The 19,778-nt window shown below is 47.1% G+C and overlaps 1 protein-coding gene across 1 annotated transcript; it reads right to left on the bottom strand.

Moving 5' to 3' along the window:
- Window positions 1-10: 10 nt before the first annotated feature.
- Window positions 11-19,271, bottom strand: ELK4 (ETS transcription factor ELK4). The gene is made up of 5 exons (XM_042833511.1): window positions 19,181-19,271; window positions 12,058-12,273; window positions 9,815-10,738; window positions 8,734-8,850; window positions 11-8,127 (listed from the first exon to the last, which is right to left on the bottom strand). Exons 2-5 carry the CDS (start codon window positions 12,262-12,264, stop codon window positions 8,029-8,031), a joined length of 1,347 nt encoding a protein of 448 aa, XP_042689445.1. The 5' UTR covers window positions 12,265-12,273; window positions 19,181-19,271; the 3' UTR covers window positions 11-8,028.
- Window positions 19,272-19,778: the final 507 nt, after the last annotated feature.

Raw genomic sequence — 19,778 nt, 5'->3', positions numbered from 1 at the left:
GATCAGGAACTTTGTTAAAAATATTTATTTAAAAAAATACAATTGTTTTGCATGTCTGGTTGCACATAACTATTAACATATGATTGACTTGAATAATTTGCTACAATGCTTTTTTAAAGCCAGCTTGCATTATACAAAGCAAATCTCTCTGTCAGTTCTTACATAAAATAGTTTTCTTTAACTATTCCCACCCTATTTAAAAAAAAAAAAATTGCAATACATGGATTTTTTTTTATTATTTTTTTTTTTTTGCACAAAAATTGAAGCAATAGAAAAGTCACCTGATTCCTCAGGAAAGACCTTCATTATGTTTGAATCAAAACTGCCAATACGCCGCTCGGTAAAAGCAGCACGAGTCACTTTGAAGTCATTACAGTGCACTTCCTCCAAAACACGTTTTGCATCTCACAACTTCGCCCTCCGAATCGCAGCCAAACCTGAAATGTGTTCAAAGAACTGCATATGGACATGGATTAAGTTGATCAGACTTTTTGTTTGTTTCTCCCAACACGCCGAAGGTCTTCCTAATATGTTACCTCGGAAGGTTAAATAAAAGCAAATTTAGTAACACTGAACAATTACTGAAAACTTTGGCTATTTATGTACTTGCATTACATACCAGCATCTTATTTTTTAAACACAATGGCATTAAGATACTCTTATTATAAGGTATTATTTTTCTGAAGTAATAAAGACTGAGAAGCTACTCTCTCCCAACTCTAACCAGAGCACCAAAGCAGTGCAAGGCCATTGCTGTCTCCAACCTCCAGGCCTAGGATGAATCTCCAAGGAAGGAAGCACACAGATGTTTGCTATGACATAACTTTGCCTCTTGGCTTGGCACAGGACACGTGTATCCAATGCAATTCTGTTCTGGAAAGAGTAACTGAAAACGTCATCTGCTGACTTCGTATCATTTTTACCACTGATGTTTCTTCTAAATCACAGGAAAACAAGAGAGGATCCACTTGCAGAGTTAAGCTGATGTGGTTGTCTCCTCAATCTGCCCCAAGCAGAAGAGTCAGAGCTGCAGGAGTATGAAAAATACTGCAGACATCACTGTGCTGATCTGCACAGAGCCCAGGTAAACCTGAAGAAGCCACTCGAGGAGCAGCACCAAAGGCATCAGAAAAATTGCTTTCCAAAACAGATGTGCACTCGAAAAAGAAACAGAACAACTGCCAACCAGCACCACTGCTGATCTGGTTGCTTAAAGTCTTTCCTGTTCAGCTCATGCTTTGCTCCCTGGCTCCAGCTGAGCCACAGGCAGAAAGCTGCAAGGAGCAGATCCTCAGCTGCTGCAACACACAGCAGCTCTGCTGCAGCCAATGGACCTTTCCTGTGTTACAAGTGGCACACAAGAGCTGTCTGCCATCAGCATGCTCTGTGTTCTCAGCAGTCCCAGGCCAAAGCCCCATGCTGGTTACCTCCCCTGTTCAGCCTCAGATTGATTCCAGCTGTCCTCATATGCATGACAGGAGACAACCACTATCTTCACTATGCGTGTCACTTGAGCTTCCCTATTTATTCCATCTCTATTATTAAGAATACACTTCTCAGCTATAAAAACAGAGGGGTTGGGGGAGATAAGCATTAAATGTGCTACTGTACTTATCACAAAACACTGTGATGTACATAAGGCCATCTGGTAACACTGCAACAGGATACAAACAAGATTTTCAAAGGGAGTTTTAGAATATATTTTTTGTCATTGGTTTTTTTTTTTTTTGCTTTTTTTCTTTTTTGTTTTAAACTACAATGAATAATCTCAACCCTGTTCACGGAGAATTAACGTTAAAAACTAGTACATCATATATATAAAACTCTGTGCAACTGAACAACAGCAGAACAAAAAGTCAACACAATTCCCTAAAGCAGTTCCAAAGCCTGAAGAGATAAGACATGCTTGCCAAAACAACCCACAGCACAGCTCGAGGAGCCCAGAGCACACCCAGGTATTGCATCCCGGCACACAGCACACACCAGGATCCATGCAGAGCCCATCTTCACCACCTTCCTCCCTGTGTTCCAGAAAATAAGGAAAAGAAAACAAAAAACAGCTTCCAGTTATTGGTATACAGCACTGCTGCACGTACTGCTCGAGGACGTGGGCTCCAAGCAGTGCTTTGCAACCTCCCTGCACTGCTGACAGTCGGATCCGTGCCTCCATTACGAGACCCCTGTTTTCCAAATGCTGACCATTACACCTTCTGGCCTCAAGAGAGAAAGTTTTAGGAAGATGAAAATAAAAAATAAAAATAAAAAAGCCTCAACTTTTGTTCCGTGCACATAAATCTGGTCAAAGATGCATTGAAGACACTTCTTTTGCCAGGAAGATGCGGCATACAACAACGCATTGAAAAAGAACCTTTGGCAATCCTCAGCCCACACTGTGCTACAACCAATCTGAGTGTTTCCAAGAGAAAAAAAGAACAGCCCCCCAAAGGCATCCACAGCACGTGCAAAACGTTTTACAAGTGGCAACTGCATCGTGCAGTGTTTGCTCTGAGTGCACAAACCTGGAAGCTGCACTGCATCCTGAGCACACGTCCCCTGGCAGTGAATAGGTGTGCACACGTATGTTTGTATGGAGAGAGCTGGGTGGAAACAATGCAGAGAGGAAACAAGCTGTACAAGTTTGCTTTTTTAATTAGATGCCAGCGACGGCTCTGCAATTAAAGTCTTCTACAACATTCTTTGGAAGGGGAGGGGAAATGAAAATCAATTCTAATCAGTTCTCCTGTGTTTGGTAGAATAGTTTATATGAACCTGACATCTTGCTGTCTGCAAAGGGAAATACATCAGCATGCACATCCAAGCAGAAGCATGGGGCCCTGCCCAGCTTTCTTATCCTGAAAGTCACTTTTTTGGGGGGAAAGGAACAAACAAAACAAGGATGGTGACAAGTCAGCAAAGCAGCATCCTCCAGAAAGAGCCAACTTCCTGCACTGAACATCTTCTCCTTTACGTCTGTTTGTTCTTTGCACAAATCAAGAACAACACTCCTCAGTTCTAGACCTACCAGAGACCCAAAACCAACACTCTCCTCCTGCTTCAGGCAGCACCAGGACAGTCAGGGAATCTGAGCAGAAGGTCCAACAGTGATGCACAACACAGAAACAACGCAGCACTGCCATCAGTGCAGCTTTGCTGCCCTCAGATTGCATCCTTAGGACTAAAAGCCAGCCACAGAGAAAAGATTTACTTCTATTTTCAGGAATATTTCTCTGTTTGGAACCTGCTTGGTAAGGCTCCTGCAGAGTCCATAGGCTTTGCTCACTCCAAGTGGAACGCGGCGTCCGCAGATGTCAATCCAGGAAAAAGCCTTTGGCAGGAACAGCCCCAAAGAACTGTGTAAAACAACTGTCACCACGTTTTATCTTTTAATCTTCATCTGACAGCCTCTGATTTCAGCAGATCAACTTTAGCACGGCACATATTCACTGCCACTCAACTTGATGGCAGTCACCAAAGGCTCCACATTAAGCAGATTTGCTAACACTGTTCAGACTAAACAGCAGCCATTGTCAATTACTGCTTAATTAAACTCAAATCAAGCCACAACAATTCCTGTTTAGACAAGACGTACCACCCCTCCTTACAGCACCCCAAATAGCTTTTTAAGGAACACAACTGCAATTTTAATGGATTTTCATCTGATTTTCATTGGATTTTCAATTGATCTGCTGAGCACAAATCCTGTGAGGCTCAGGCTGCCTGTCTGCAATAAGATGCTCCAAAACTGGTCAGACAAAATAAACCACCCACACCCAGGACCAGAAGATCAATCTATTTCCTACACAGGTGAACTAAGGAACAAAACAGAACAACGTTGTTACAGACACCCCAAACTCACACATTGAGTTTCAAAGCATCTGGCCATTCTGACAACGTCCCTTAACTACTGATGTAGTTTATTTCATAGCTGACAATACCAAGATAGCATCTTGATAACAACACTGAGATGTGTCTTGTAAACAAACATGTGTTCAAAATGGAAGAGGTTAAGTGGTAGAGTAAAATATGAGTAAATACAACAACAAAAAAAGCTATAAAACAGTAGCAAAAATTAACTAAAAAATACACTGATAAACCACGGGTGGCCAACAGACTGTCAGTTCTATGGGCTCCAAACCCAGCACAAGGAAAATGCTACAGAAGTGGAGCAGAACTCTGAACCCAATGCTTACCTTGGAGCTGCCTGGGTGGGCCAGGCCAGCTCTGCCACCCAGTCCCAAGCTGCTGAAATTCTTGCACCCAAGTTGAAGTCACAGGGGATGGGGGATCTGACACCATGCAGCGCTTCGTGGTGGAAGATATGCACAAAAACAGCCCTCATTTGTGGTTAAAATGAACACTATCAAAAACAAGAAGAATCCATCTGCTAGATATCCAGGGCCTGAAAAAACTATGGGGAGAAACGTATCCCAAACTACTGACCAGCCAAAGCCTTTCCTGTGATAACACACACTCCTTTCGAGCAAGGGTGCACAGACACTGAAGCCTTAGGACACGCTGATGGAACACAGTGAACTCCCAAATTTGAGGAGTTTCATCACTTCCTGACCTGCAGAATGCAATGTGCCAAAGGCACTGCATGGGAACTACAGCCAGCCAGCAATGCTGAGGACAGAATCCTGAAACAAGGCTCTGGGATTCCACTCTGTTAAGGAAAAAGCTTTCTTCCACCGCCCCTCATCACTGGGATCCCGTTGTCTGAAAACAGGAAGGTGGAACAGGGAACGTTGTATAACTGCAGGGGATGATCTGCACAATTCTGCTTTCCATGGATTGTCTGCTTGCAGCTAGTGGCATCCTGATGGTTCAGCTTCTCAAAAAAGACAGACATAGCACAGACAGCAGCAGCAGCACAAGCTTTGCAACTCTGCAGTGCTATTATACAGCAGCAGTGACATTTAAAAGAGATTTCCAGAAGCAAGACAGATGTTCAGCTTCCATGCTCATCCAGTCTAATTCTACCACCACCTATGAATTAACCAATGCAAATACTATCAAAGCATTCAACAATACCACAGTTACTTCAGCAACATGAATTGCAATGTAACACAACGTCTCTGTAATGCTGCACTATTTTTTAAACCAACATGGCACTATACCCATATTACAAACTGCTAACGTGATAATTAAAGAAGAGCCTATACTAACCCCACCTTCCCTATACTAAAAACAAGTTGCAATGAGCTGCAAACTGCTCCTGAAGTGAGCCAGTAGAGCACCAGCAAGTCACATCACCGAGCTCTGAGGAATGTGATCCAAAAAAGCTGGCAGTTCTATGCTTATTAATAAACGTCTGCTTAATGAGGCAGCATATATACAATATTAGGTATTATCTTAAGTGACCTGAAGTGGGGAAAACGTCAGCAAGCCTCTCTCCCCGTGCCCAGACTTACAGTTTGCTTTCCCAACTGCCTCCTGAGGTTACAACCCCATAGGGGACTCCTGTTTTCCAAGGCAGGTGCCTAAGCAAAAGTAATCATCCTCTCACATCACCTGTCAGGAATTTGGACACTACCAGGCTGAAATACAGAGAGGCTGCACTTTCATAGCAGCTTTCCCTAAAGAAAGTGTTCCTGAAGGTGAGCGTGCATCTCACAGCTATGGCAGTGCAATCTGCTGCAGCTACTTGGAGAACAGCATGAAACCAGGCCAAGCAAAAACTGACAAGCTCTATTAGTTAGCATTTGGTTCTCTTGCATATCTATGCTGAAAGTGATACAGTTCACAAAAAAAATTAAGTGCACGTGTGCACATACACAACTTCTAAATTAAAACTTGGCTTTTCTCCATAGGGGACAAGGAAAGGGAAGCAATTAAATTGCAAGTCTTTAGTGCTCATTAGTCATTTTTAAACTCTAATCCTAGTCTGCAACGTTGCTCTCAAATCCACACACACGTTGGGCATAACATTGGCCAACCTAAAACAGCCATTAAAAGTGCTGCTATTTATACATAGCTATATATATTTTCTAGAGCAAACTCATAAGCTATCATGCAAACCAGAAAATTCCACATGCCTGCTCTTAATTTTATGATCTGCAGGTTTCTCTCTGCATTTAAAAAAAAAAAAAAAAGTCAATATTGCACATTGTCATTTTAAGAGCCACCGGCACAGGAACTTTATCCTGTATCTGCTGATGTCTAAATGCAAAGCAGTATCACTCCTCCAATGAAACTCAACAGGAAGACAGTTCATTACACGAGCTCACTCCCTGCTACCAGCACCTGAAACAGGCACGCTCTTTTCTCCCACTTGGCAGAGGACTTTCTGGATGAACAATGCCCAAAAAGCAACTCCATTACCCCCACTCGTGTCGAGGGTGCTGCATCAGAAACATACAAAGTGGTTTATTCAACGCTAGAATATAGAGAGAACATCACTGCAGTAAGTTAAGTCCTGGGTATTGTCATACGTATGCTTTAAAGTGAATTCAGTCTGCAAAAGTGGCAAAAGGAAAACTGTGGCAAGCCTGAGCTCACCGTTTCTCCATCAAAAGGGTGTGCTATGCAAGAAGCACACTGCCAGCTCCTCGTGCTGTTAAGGTACAGCCTTCCTCTGCTCATTAAACCTTCACAGCCAGCCACTGGGGACACCAAAGGAAGGAGACGGCCTCAATCTGTTTTCTAGAAGGTGTTTTATCAAGATTATCTTATGTCACTCAGCTCACAACGTGAGTGGCAAACGGAAGTTGCTGCCTGACAGCAGATGCCCCAAAGCAGAAGGGCACAGACTGAGACCTCCCATCCGCGAGGGCAAGTCCCTCTTCTTTCATTCCTCCATTCTCTCAAAAGGCCTCCTGAGGTTTAAAAATCTAATTAAAAAATGTCATCAGTGTTTCAAATGGCTCTGGAAACTCGTCTTGTATTAATTCACACACACGTGGCCACCAAGGAAAGAAAAGCAAGTGCAAATTTACAGTGAGGCGGATACCCCTGGTACCTCTGTCAGCTAGCGGTACACATTAAGCCCAACTTTCTCAGGGTCTGAGTGCTTCCTCGAATAATAATACAAAAAAAGCCATAGATTTAAAGCCAAACTCGAGAAAAGAGCTGGGAAAAGCTTCTCCACTTCAAACTGTGGGATAAAAAACAACAGTAAAAACACTCAGACATCGGCGTTCTCACCCACTGCTTGGGGCTGAAAACGCGGCATCAGGCAGCAACCTCACGTCGCAGATAAACCCTCAACACCTCACGTCAAATCCACCATTCTGCTCATCTTCCAGCAGTGAGATTACAGGTCTCCGGCACAAGAAATGTTTGGACTTCAGCATTCAAACTTTCTGACAACTGAAAAGAACCGATCCCACCATTTGTTTGTCTCCAGGCTTTGCCCCCTCGCTGAAGGAGGGCTCGGAAGCATCCAGGAGCCAAGCACTGCAAGGCTGGGCTGCCTGCATGCAGTGTCATTGAGAAATTGTCCACATCTCAGAAACACAACCATGGAGCATGCCTTGAAAATTGCTACCTGCAAAGAGACAAGATGTTTTTACAGCAGATAAGATGCGGGCTGTTTTGCTGCTGCAGAAGTTATCAGGCCCCAAGGCAAAGCTGAGTGCACGCACACACTCCTTTCCCAAGCATTTCCTGCAATGCCAGCTTCAATCGTGATTAAATTTCTTCTTGCCAAGCACAGGAAGCAGAAGAACAGAGGTTTTCCAAGAGTCACAGAGAAAAGACTTCTCTGATACTATTGACTGCAAACAGTGCAGACTCAGTTACTGCAACACCAATTGAAACTCCCTTTAACCATAGTGAAGTCTTCCAACCAAGGAGGGAAGAGACCGGAGCTTCAGCTCCTATTAAGGCATTTGCATAAACATTACCAATCTGGGTCTTCAAAAAACAGGAATTTTGCAAAAAAAGGCATTTTATCTGGGAATGGCAAAAATTATGACTGCTGATAATCTCTGTGGAATTATAAATCGCTCTGTTACAAAAATCGTGGTTAAATATAAGTGTCATCTCTTTTCCTTGCTTGCCAATATGTCCTTTCCACCAGTTCGTGTGCTATGTCTTCTGCAGATCAGGGGAAAATGGGCCAGGGGTAGAGGGTCCATCCAGTCCAGACAGTGTGAATGGGCCGTGACTGTTCAGCACTGATGGAAACTAAGAGACAAAACAAAAGTGGTTGAGAAAGGGCATTTTAATTCAATGTTCCTCCCTAACCGTGCATAAAGAAGCTCCCCAGGAAACAAACAAACAAAAAAACCTTTCAAAGAATCTTCCTGTCTTCCCCCAACTAATTACTTTTTAAATGCCACCACACCACAGATTGCACAACCCCAGCTATTACAGCCAGTGCTGCAGGAGGGACACAGACTGCAGCCTCTGCACTGAGCGCTGCCTATATCCTAAATCAGTCATATCACAAGAAAATGACTTTATACAGGTTGTTGGGAAACAAAGTCCTACGTTGTTCTTCAATCAATTATCAGCTGTTTGCAGAGAAAAGGGCACCAGGTACAAAAAGATCCCCCGAGTGAAAGGAAACTTTTTAGTACTTCAAACTTGGAAAGACTGAGCAACCAAAGCATGACATATTTCATGACATATCATGAAATGCCTACTACTTAACTGCCTCACCTTATTAAACAGCAAACATTACTGCCCAAACTTGCCATCAGATTCTTGGGCTAACAGATCCCTACAGGTCTTCTGAAGAAAGCACTGACAAGTATGGCTCAGAGATGGGCTGAACTTGCTGGAACTTACCTGAAAGAGAGTATTAGCACCTTGCAACCTTGCAGGACTGAGAGGAGCAACTGGGCTGAGGGTACTCCAGAAATGAATACTGGAGAGCAAGGGACTTGGGGTCAGCAAGATGGGAGTCTGCAAAACACACAAAGACAGTCAGTCGTGTGAAAGCTGCACTTGGGAGTAATGCACTGCATATGTAAATTTGGCCACAGTCATCCAGCTCCTCCAGCTGCAGAGGGCTGGATCCCATTTTAGGAACTCCCATTCTCTCCTTCTGCCTCCTCCCACCTCCTCCTCTTCCCTTCAAAACCCACCACAGCAGCAGCAGCCATCAGTTTTCCCTCCCCTTTCTTAGCTCTCCTCCCTGCAGCTGCCAAATCCTGCTGTAACCTACAGCAAATTGCCTCCTCCTGCAATTCATATGCAGCACCTGCAAGTGACTTTGGAGAACTCAGCTTATGAATTTAAAACGAGCAGAGCGGGCACGCACACATGGACTGAGTGACATGGGGGACGTAAGCTACAACAAAAGAAATGCACACCCAGCTTCTGAATGCTCTGGATGCTCCAGGTTTACAAGCCAAACACTTTGAGGGGTTCCAAAAGTGCAACTGCACGCTGTTTTTCTCCTGTCTTCAGCCATTTCAATTTTCTATCAGCAGTTTCCCTGCAGTTTAACTCCAATTTATTACAGGAAGGAGATTAAATGTATACAGAACAACAGCATAGTTGGATTCAGTTCTCTTCCAAATTTTCCATGAGGAACAAAAGCTTTCCTTTCCCACGCGCTGAGAACAACCAAATTCTGCAGCCATTGTCATCACATTAAATCACATTATTATGGTTTTAACGGCTACTAAATCAAGTGAAAGAACATTGCTGAACACACACCTGTTTTTAAAGGAATTTCAGAATCAACCTGAAGGATTTCAGAATGAGCCCGAAGTGCTTTGGAAATAATTCGGTGTCACTCTGGAACGCTTACAAAGGATCCTTACAGTGCTGGTTTGGTTCATCTGCCCTCCCTTACTGCCTTACAGTGTAACAGAACCACTACTGTCACTTTAAAAAAAAATAAAGGAGGTGGGGGAATTACCTGGGAGAAAAGTGCTGGAGTAAGAGAGGCAGTGGGGAGGGAAGGGCTCAGTATTCCCAATGGACTTGGATCACTGCCTGTAATGACGAGAGTAGGAGCCAACTCCAGCCCTTTGGGTTTTTTAGATCTGGAGAGGTGATTGGCAAATTCCTTCTCCAGAACAGATGAATCCTGCTCTTTGGGCTCTGGGGATTGATGCTGAAGGCTCTGAGCCTGCTCCAGCTGCTGAGAAGCCACTGATTCTATGTCCGTGTCAATGTCCAGGTCAGGATTAGAACTCAGGGGCGGCGATGGGGGGGTGGAAGGAACTTGCAGAACGGGAGAAACCGAGGATACAGGTGGAGTTGGGGTAAAGCTGGTGGTCAAGTTTGGCAAAGGTGCTGGAGCTTCAGGGATAGTTAACTTGGGGAGAACGAGAGTCTCCAAGGTCTGCAGAGTTTCTTCTGATCCCATGGGAAGGGAGGATGCAGTTGAGGTGGCAGAAGCAGTGGATGTAGCAGAGACTGTTGAAGTGGTGGCGACCAGGGGGACGGACGAAGGCTTTTTGGAGGGCATGGTGACAAACTTGATGACAGACGGCGTTGGATCCTGAGCAGCTTTCTTCTCTGTCAGTTTCTCAGCCGGATTCTCAATCTTGATGGACCTGAAGAGTTTTACGTTGGAAGAGTTCAGGGAGTTCAGCGTAAAAGAGGAGTACAAGCCTGAGTGGATGTAGTCGTTGCGGCTGGAGGATTTGGCACACGACTGAGCCTTCTCCTTCCCACAGCTCTCCACGTCCTTTGGAGCACTGCTAACCTCTGCAAAGCTGCTCAGTTCAGGCTCTCCTTCCATCCGGCCCACGACAAGTGGATCCATTTTTAAGATCTCCGGATAAGAAACAAACTTGTACACAAACTTCTTACCGTTCACCTTTTTAATGATATTCTGTGGGTAAGAAGATAGGTATTGTCAGCCCTCCTTTAGATTCACTTTCCTGCTACAAACTCTGCCTAAAATAGACTGAGGAATTCAATGGTTTGTCATCTTTCAACAGAAATTCTTTTCTTTTTTCCTCTTGTTTTTAACACACTGCATTCTTGCAATTCAGTTTTCCTGCCAAAGTATCATTTCCAGAGCTCACAGACACACAAGTGAGGCTCCACCTGACCTCAATGCACCCACAGCAAACCCTAAGACAGCAGAGCAATTCTGTTTCAAATACTTAAGACGATCCACTAGGAAACAAAGACACCACCACTGAAGTTAAGGTCACTGCTCTGGGCACTGCAAGCATAATCTGAGAGGAGAACATACAAGATTAAAGCTTGCAAGGTTTGTAGAATTGATGCCTAATACATTAAATCAAACCACCCTTATTCTTAGTGAGATGGTAATAAAAGAAAGCAGCTGAACCGTTCAGCAGAACGTGGGCTTATCAGTTATCTTAACATCACAAACTCTGTCAAACTTGCTTAGCTCCTCACCAAAATGCCACACACAATTTGGGCCCCAGAGGATGCTGATTTACTGTACAGTTGTTATTAGTGAGACCTCATGGTGCAAAGCCAGATGAAGGGAACTGTGCTGCCCAGTATTAAACTCCAAGCACTGCACCCCACGAACTGACAGCTTCTTCAGAAACCTTTTTTTTTTTAATCTCAAACACCCACATAACAACAGTTGTGGGATAAATGGCTTACTGGAAGGTTATTGAAATGAAGGCAGCAATCCCACACTGTGGTTCTGGTTCAGCTTTTTGACACCACTCGTGTTCTTACAAGTTCTTTGAAGAGACATCAGCTTCAGAAGAGAAGCACCTCACCCTGCTGGACTAAACTCAGTCTCCTCAGTAGAGGTGCATTTCTGAACACAAGAATGAAAACAAAGAACCTGTGAGCTACCATGCTGGAAATCCCTCTTTTGATAGCTCCTTCATAGAGATCATTACAGAAAAGGTTTCAGTGGTTGGAAAGGAGAATATTACTCACAGAAGGATGATAGCAAAGGCATACATTAAAGAGGAAAACAATTTTGCATAAAGCCATCCAGAAACTTAGAAAATAACCACTGGGGAGGAAGCAGGCATGAGGATAAACAAGGGGAAAAAGAAAAACCTCTAAACTTGAGTCAGTGCACCTCACTTAACTCTTGGAGCCAGAAGTGACACCTCTCCCCTTGAAGAGAATGAAAAAGGCAACAAAGCTCATTAGGCAGAAGCTGGTAAGATGGATAAGGATTTCAGGTGGATTTATGGACTGTGTTACCTTCACATAATAGTATCTGAGAGCACGGCTGAGTTTATCATAGTTCATGCTGGGTTTGTTCTTGCGGATTCCCCACAGTCTGGCCACCTCCTCTGCCTGCTGCAGTTTGAACTCCCCGTCATTGGAGGTCCAACAGATGATATTCTTGTTCTGAGGCTCTTTCAGGAGTTGGAGGAGGAACTGCCACAGGGTGATAGCACTGTCCATAGCAGTAAGCTGAAACGCAGAGACAAGGCAACAGATTAGGAACTGTGCATCTTCGGCGTCTCCCTAGAAGGAGGGTGAGGGCACAGAGATGTTATTTCCAAAGGCAGCAAGAGTAAAAAATTATTAGTCACCAGTCGTGAAAGATGTTCCCTGCAGAACAGGGAGGCTGAGAGCCAACTGCTATCGTCTCCTCCCACATGTCAGTCCTTTTCACATGGGTTATATTTAGCCTCATTTAACTAAATCAGGTCATTTTGGGTAAGTTGCAATGAGTCATTACCCAAAAAAAAAAAAAAACCCAACAAAAAACCAACCCAAAAAGAAAACCACCCCAATTCTTAGTTGTTCCGCGTTCAGCCATTCTGAGTTGTATTGAGGAACAGCTCAGGTGCACCCAGGTGAGATCAAACCTCCTCCTCCTTTCTCACCCACTCACCTGCAGCCTCCTCCTCCAGCTGCCTGAAGATGTCACTGTGAAGAACAACCCAACCTTCCTTCAGTTCACATTTCAAACGTCCCTCCCAACCAACCCCCAGCCTCCTCTCTCATCTTTCTTCTGCAATTATCATCCCTTTCAAGCACTGACTTGGCTTTTCAAGTTTTCAAGGCTGAGGTCTTTTAGGACCAGTGTCACTGCAGCACAGTTCTCCTGCACTGCAGGAGGGATGTAGAGTCAGGGATGTACAGTACAGGAGGGATGTACAGTCACCAGTACAGAGATGGAGGTCATTCCCTGACTACATCTGCCTGTATGAGGTGATGCTTGCACCAAAATTTAAGTGCAACACCAATAATCCCGTCCGTAGAGAGGAATTAGAAACCAGGCTGTGAACTAAAACAGCTAGAATTATATTAATGCAGCATCCCATATGGATTCTCTTATCCCAGAACACGTGGCTTCTCTCCGTACAGCTTCAACTTCTTCCAGTGTAACAAAAACAAACAGGGCTGCTCTGCAGTAAGAGCCTTCCCAAAGATCTACGCTGGATGCGCGCCCTGCCGGATTTCCCCCTGCCCCAACCCTCCATAAAGGCCAACCTAAATGGCACAGGGGCTCCTACTGGGGTGAGTGCAGCTCTAGACACCAAGTGCTGTTGGCAGGAGGAGGCTCTGAAGGCTCACAGCCCCAGCAAGGACTCGTGTCCGTGTTGCTGAGGTCCACGCGCACGCAGGGCTAAGTTTGAGATCCAGGCAGGACTGCCAGTTTGTCCTCATTACCAAAGCCTTTATTCCAATCTCGTTACTGCCCAGCACTTAGCCAGCCCTAAATAAGGAAGAGAACAGTCTACATGTCAGAGCCTCAGAATCCAGTCAGCCCTGAAAAAGGATTACTGCTGACAGTTTACACAGGACCGAGCATTCCTATTTTAAATCAGGTGCCCCGGGGCAGGTATTCTTTTTGGGCAGAGCCCATTGCATTTAACCTATTTTCACAAATACCTGCCTGATGGCACACTGACACGATGTTACATTGATCAACTGGGTTAAATTGCTGCAATTACAGGCAACAATCTCAAAATGAAGGACACCCACACCACCCAGTTATGCTGGCCTAAGGTGCTTTCCTCGTTAATTACTGATGAGTACAGCTCTGCGCTTGCCCAAATTAATTGCTGAGCACTCTAAGAAGACATCAGCTGCTGAGCTGGTCCTGCAGCACGGAGCTGTGGGGCAGGGAATGGAGTTAAAGCCCTTCCAGCTCTCTGCTGTGCACTTTGCCAATGCCACTTCCTACCGAGCATCACCAGCACAGCCTCATTATCCTGTCAGGATGATGCACACGCACGGGGTGTTGTGTAGACATAAGGACTTGATTCTACCATTCTACAGAGCTGTCAATACCCGTGATAAGTGTTAGCAGAGAAAGAGCAGGAAAATGAAGTTGAGTGATTATTCCCACGCTACGTTCATCTGCAGCAGCTTCAAAGGCCCATAAGCAGCACTGCACCAAACAGCGCCGAGCGATGCAACGGGAGGCAATCACACAGAAATTAGATTAGCAGGACAATATCAGGGAGGCAAAGGCTTTTTCTCCTCCTAAAAACCTGTGATGATTGCATCCCCGAATTGAAACGCCGTGTAATGTCAGTGCTGTGCTTCCCTTCAGCAAGAAGCACTTTGCTGTCATTATCGGAAAGCTCTCCAACCTCACTGCAGTCACATCATGGCCTGGCTTACGGCTGGAGCAGAGCTGAGATGCACACAGCCGACACGACTGTGCTCCCCTGGCACAAACAGCAGCACGGCCTGGATTGAACAGAAGGACAGATTTGTTAAAAGCCACCTTAAGAGCAATGTGCCACGTTGTCCTGAGCAGAAGAACAACAGCAGGGCTCCTCGCTGGCACCACAATCTCTACATACAGCACAGCCTTATGGCTGAAGGAATCCCCCCCCCAGGGGCACAGCCATGACTACAGCAAACATCAGATGAATCCAGCTGCTACCAACACTCCTGGAGTCACAGGTTTCAGCACTCTGTGCCATTCCTTCCATCATTTCATCAAGGATGCAGCACGGCATGGTGCACGGACAGGTTGTGCTGCAGATGAACGCCCCTCTTCATTCATTATTTATTGCCCACACCTACAGGAAACAACGGAGCGACACCTGAATGCATCCAGGAGCTTGTCCTGATTAGATAGAAAGGGAAATAATAACCCTGCAACCTGGCTAAAGCAGTGGTACAGGTGGGCAGGTACAACCTGTCCCTTCGGAGACCTGGAGCAACTTGGGAAGAGCAACACATCTACAGGAGAACGTGGTGCTATGAACAAAGGCACATCTAATTTACCTTTATTAAACTTGCCTTGATAAGGCACGAGAACACAAAGAACTGCTGCTCCTCCAGGAAGAAGTGGGAGAAAGTAAAAGCAAACCAAAACATCACGCGAGATGTACAATTAAAAGCAGCGCAGCCGACCTGCCTGTGACTTCAGAAAACCCAAAGGATGCATTCAGCATCAATTCCTCCTTCTGCAGCTGGGGCAGGAGGATGGGAACCCAGCACCCCAGTCTCACAATGCTGAGATGCTGCTCCTCTTCTGGCTCCTATGGAACATCTCAACTTCTTCCAGATGCACGGCCCTGCCCGTGAAAGCCATCAGTTTGCAGCACAGCTCCCGTCAGCAGAAAAGGCCTCCTTGTCTGATTGCTTTTCCTTCAAGATGATTGTGCTGATAATTACAAGCACGCCACTGAAAAACTGCCTTTCAGCTGAAGGTTATTTGCCTTGCAAGAGTCCACGGAGAAGGAAAAAGGTCTCACATGAAAAGACAAAGAGGGAATTAGGCAGACAGGCAACAGCACTGTTTATGACAACAGCCTTCCCACTTCTGCACCATTTGAGTACGAGGAAAAAATAGTTGCTAGAGGCAGAGGGCAGTTATACTTTGTAATGAGTATGCTAAAATAGAGCACTATTATTGTCTTGAGATCTTCTCTGACGCCTACAGATGACCCTTGAAGTACACAGAGGAGCTGACAGCATTTGGCTGCACTTTTCTAAATAGGAGCGCTGCAAAGCGGAGCTTTCTCGTGTTGCTGCCGCTCTGAGGCCTTGACAAAGGTACAAAGCCTCACGTTTACATGAGAGCTGGGACACGAGATACACATCTTTTCCAGCAACTTCTCATCCATCTATGCCACAATCCGTGTGATTGCAGAGCCTCGGGGCTCCGCATCGTTTGCGGCAGGCAGCGCGCGATTGCTGGGTGGCACGGCTTCGGAAGTGGCACAGGGCAATCTGTGCTGCGGCCACAGATTTACTCACTGTTGCAGAACAACCTTCAGCATTCAGCCCCGAGGGAGGCGAAACCCAGGGGAGCTCCAGCAAGGCAGGTCTGTATCCCACCCTCACCCCCCCCCCCCCTCCCCATCTTCGAGGTCTTCTGGCACATTTCCTGTGTTTGACTCAGCCCTGAGAACAGCTCGAGTAATCCTTCGCCTCGGCATGTTTCCTTATCAGCAGCTGCAGGCTGATGACTTCTGCAGATGGACTGATTACAGCAGTCAGGGCTGCAACCTCGTCAGAATCCCCCACGCAGGCAACACACAGTGCAAAGGAGAGGGAGGAAGAAGGCTGTCCTGCACGGCGAAGCCATCACCTGCAGGCACTCCATTGGCACCCACACAGCTGCCCAGACACAGTGGCACAGAAGCAGCATCTCCAAAGACCGGCGGAGGAGCATTGGAGCAGCAGCAGAGCTGCTGGGTGACAACGCCACAAAAGATGCTGCTCAAAGATTGCCAGCAACAAAACCAGCGCCGCGTATTTGTGCACCGACCACAAGGCACAGACATCTGCCGGGAGGGAGCGAAACCACTCTGCACGTGCTCCTGTTCAAAAATCATTCTAATAAAACAGCAGCTATAAGTTAGAGGTGGTTTTTGGGACCTCGTGCTGACAGTGCAGTCAGACAGTGCAGCAGGTGTGCAATGGAAGCCCTTGCGTCGTGACAGGAAGCTGCACTTGCTGCCTTGCTTTGCATGGGCGCTCTGCACACAGACAGAAAGCTGAGCTGCCAGGGCTGCACTGTGCCATTCCCCAGTGTTTCTAATGGCTGAAGATGGCCACGGCGTGCAAACAGGAGGAATGTGCAGACAATAAACCTCCCCCCCACCACACCACCGTTGTGAAACACTCCTGCTCAGACACGGCCTTTGATGGCTGTTCCAGGAAAACAAACAAACAAATAAAAAAGCAACACGGAGCACTGAGATTAAAGGAGATCTCTGGAGGTCACAGGCCCAGACAGGGTTAACCTCAAGTAAGATCAGGCAGTTGGGTATCTGCAGCCAAAACAACAAGTAAATAGCCACTCTATTCCCCCTACTCCTTTTACTGTAGTAAAAGGACAAGAGCTGCAACATCACTGATGAAATACCTAATTAAGCAGTCATCAACACACAATCAAGCAACAGTTTCATTAGCGCAGCACTTGAAATACCCCATTACCAACAAATCTTTCAGGAAACACTTGCAAGCCCCTGGGAAAGTGATTCACCTCAACTCTTACCTTCAGCACTTTATCAATTTCGATTAATTTTAGTGCATACAAAACCAAAAGTCAGCTTCCCTCCCCCAAGGGGGGGCTGGCAACAGCATCCATCCCTCACCAGAAACACTGCAAGGCCTCCTCAACTCCTTCTGTCGCTGTCTTGGTAGCTTCATTCCCAAAGCCAAAAGCCCAAAGTTGCTGCATGTAAGGAATTCACCTAAACCTGCAGCTTGCCAAATCGGTGCCTCCATCACTAAGTACATAGAAACTCCTTCCAAGGAGCATTCAGACCACAAAAAGCAGGTTAGAATAAGAAACGAACAGTGAGAAAACAACTCCAGGCTCCAACAGGTTGCAGCCCTCCCTCAGCCCTGGCAGGAAAAAGCAGCACAGCTCTCAGGGCAGGAAGCAGTGGGAAGGAAGCACCAGAGGATGTCCTCTCGATAAGCAATGCTCCTCAGCTTCCCTCACCTCATCCCTCTCCAAGTCCAGCAGTCCTATTTACTTAAACCAAATGCTGCACTCCATTTTGCACTCTTGGCTCAAAAACTGAGCAGCGCGTTTATAAGAAACCAAGGCGTCAGAAAACATTTTGAGCTTTGGGAGCTGCTTGTTTCATCGCTGTTTTGTTTCATCATTTTACCTCCTGTCTAAAAAAAAAAATGAGACCTTCCTACCCCCCAAGTGAGCATTTTCTGGTCTCCACCTCTCAGCTGCGTGCTCAGGACAAATAGAATGGCAAACTTAAACCAACGCAGAGCCTGTGATTGGTTTCTATCACTGACGTGACTGTTTCTGAGTAAGCCACAGAAACACGTATTTCGACGAAAATGCCTCTTTAAGTAGATTACACGCTTGCTTCCTCCTTATTTGCCACCACAACGGGCTGAAGGGAATGTTTACCAACAGCAGATGACACTGGCTTCGATAGCACCACACAACAGCATCCCTGCTGGGCAGGCCTGCGCATCACTGAGCCCCGAACAACAGGTCCCATGCATTCTGCTGACCCTAACCTTATTAGCGACAGGAAGCCTCATTTAAGATGGAAAAGGTTTCCTTTCATAATGTTTATAATACACTCAGCCCGGTTGCTATGACGATGGAACAACTCCTCTCTCCAAACAGGCTCTGGGACCCTAAAAATAAACAGGCGGGCCGAAATCACGACGGCGCAGTTTGTAGGGAGGGCTGTGCTGGTGCAGGCAGATTAAGGGGGGGGAAGAAAGCAACGCTAATGACCAAACTCTGCACCCAAAGCGTGCAGTTCTACGGTTCTCTCTGCGGCTGCTTCAAAAACAAAGCAGCCGAGCTGAGCTGATGCTGCGTGGCCCCCAGTGCGATGGGGCAGGCTGTGGAACGGAGCGGGTTGGAGGAAGCCTTGGCCGTGCAAAGGAGGTGAGCGTTGTGTAATGGGTGCGTAAAGCCGGACGGGTGTAAAGAGGCGTGCAAATAACACGAGCAACAGCGGATTTGCATACTTTCTCCACGGATTCACCCATTGATGTGGGCAGCATCCGCCCATCTGGCGAGGAGAGGAGAGGAGAAAAGGCTGAGGGAAACCGTGGAGGAGTTGGGAGGGGAAAAAAAAAAAGAAAAAATATATAAGATAAAATATAAAAACCCGAACGCAGAGCGTCGGATGGAACTGCAGCCTCCTCTCAACTCACAGCACCGCAAACGTCGGAATCCCCAACAGCACAACGGTACGGCGGGTCCGCGATTCCCAGAGCCGCGTTCAAAGCGGGTCGGACAGAAAAGGGACAGAAAACGGACAGAAAACGGACCCAAACACCCCCTCCCCGCAGCGTGCACCGCCGCTTTCCCGTCCCGACGGCCTGGCCCCCCCCCGGCGGGGGGCCCCCCAGCACCGCCCCCCCCCCCCCCCCCGGACCCCCGCCGCCCACCAGCGCTCACCGAGGAGGAGCCCCGCCGATCCCCGGACGTCGCGGTCCCGTCGCGGCGGGCAGGTGCTGGGAGCGGCCCCCCCGCCGCCCTTCATGGCCGGGAGCCCCCTCGGCGGGTCGGGCGCCGGACCCCCATCCCTGAGAGGGAGGAGCCGGGCGAGCAGCAAAGGACAGCGGTGCGGTAGAACGGGAGGAGGCGGCGGGGAGCGGCGGCGCGTTACATGGCGGGACGCGAAGCGCCAACCTCAACGCCGCGGAGCCACCGCGGCCGCCGTACGCCACACTTCCGCCCACGGCTCCTCTGAGGGACGCGGAGGGTCCGAAGGCGGCGACCAATCGCCGCGCAGAGCGGGGGCGACGCTGACCAATAGGGGAGGAGGGAACCGCCCACCCGCCGCAATGCCCCATGGGAAGTGTAGTCCGCGCCGCCCCGCGCTCGCAGCCATGTGCCCGCAAGCCGGTTCCAACGCTGCGGCCTCTCGCCGGGTTGAGCCCCGCTGCTCACGGGAGAGAGAAGGATGCCCGACCTGCTTGAGCGGAAGGCAAACGTGGAAATAAGTTTAAAACAAATAAATCGCTGTGACACCGTTGGTTCTCCGGGCAGAGGT

Source organism: Centrocercus urophasianus, unplaced genomic scaffold, assembly GCF_019232065.1.
Source record: "Centrocercus urophasianus isolate 14NV4802_14NV808 unplaced genomic scaffold, USGS_Curo_1.0 seq_42, whole genome shotgun sequence".
NCBI lineage: Eukaryota > Metazoa > Chordata > Aves > Galliformes > Phasianidae > Centrocercus > Centrocercus urophasianus.
This window is presented reverse-complemented; position numbering and strand designations above follow the sequence as displayed.

What these genes read in the sequence shown, in the direction of transcription:
- ELK4 (XM_042833511.1), bottom strand. Translation starts at nt 12,264, where the DNA reads ATGGACAGTGCTATCACCCTGTGGCAGTTCCTCCTCCAACTCCTGAAA. An exon ending in TCAGATACTATTATGTGAAG is followed by an intron (nt 10,739 to 12,057) that starts GTAACACAGTCC and finishes TCTTACCCACAG; the next exon opens with AATATCATTAAAAAGGTGAA. An exon ending in GTGCTAATACTCTCTTTCAG is followed by an intron (nt 8,128 to 8,733) that starts GTAAGTTCCAGC and finishes TTTGTCTCTTAG; the next exon opens with TTTCCATCAGTGCTGAACAG.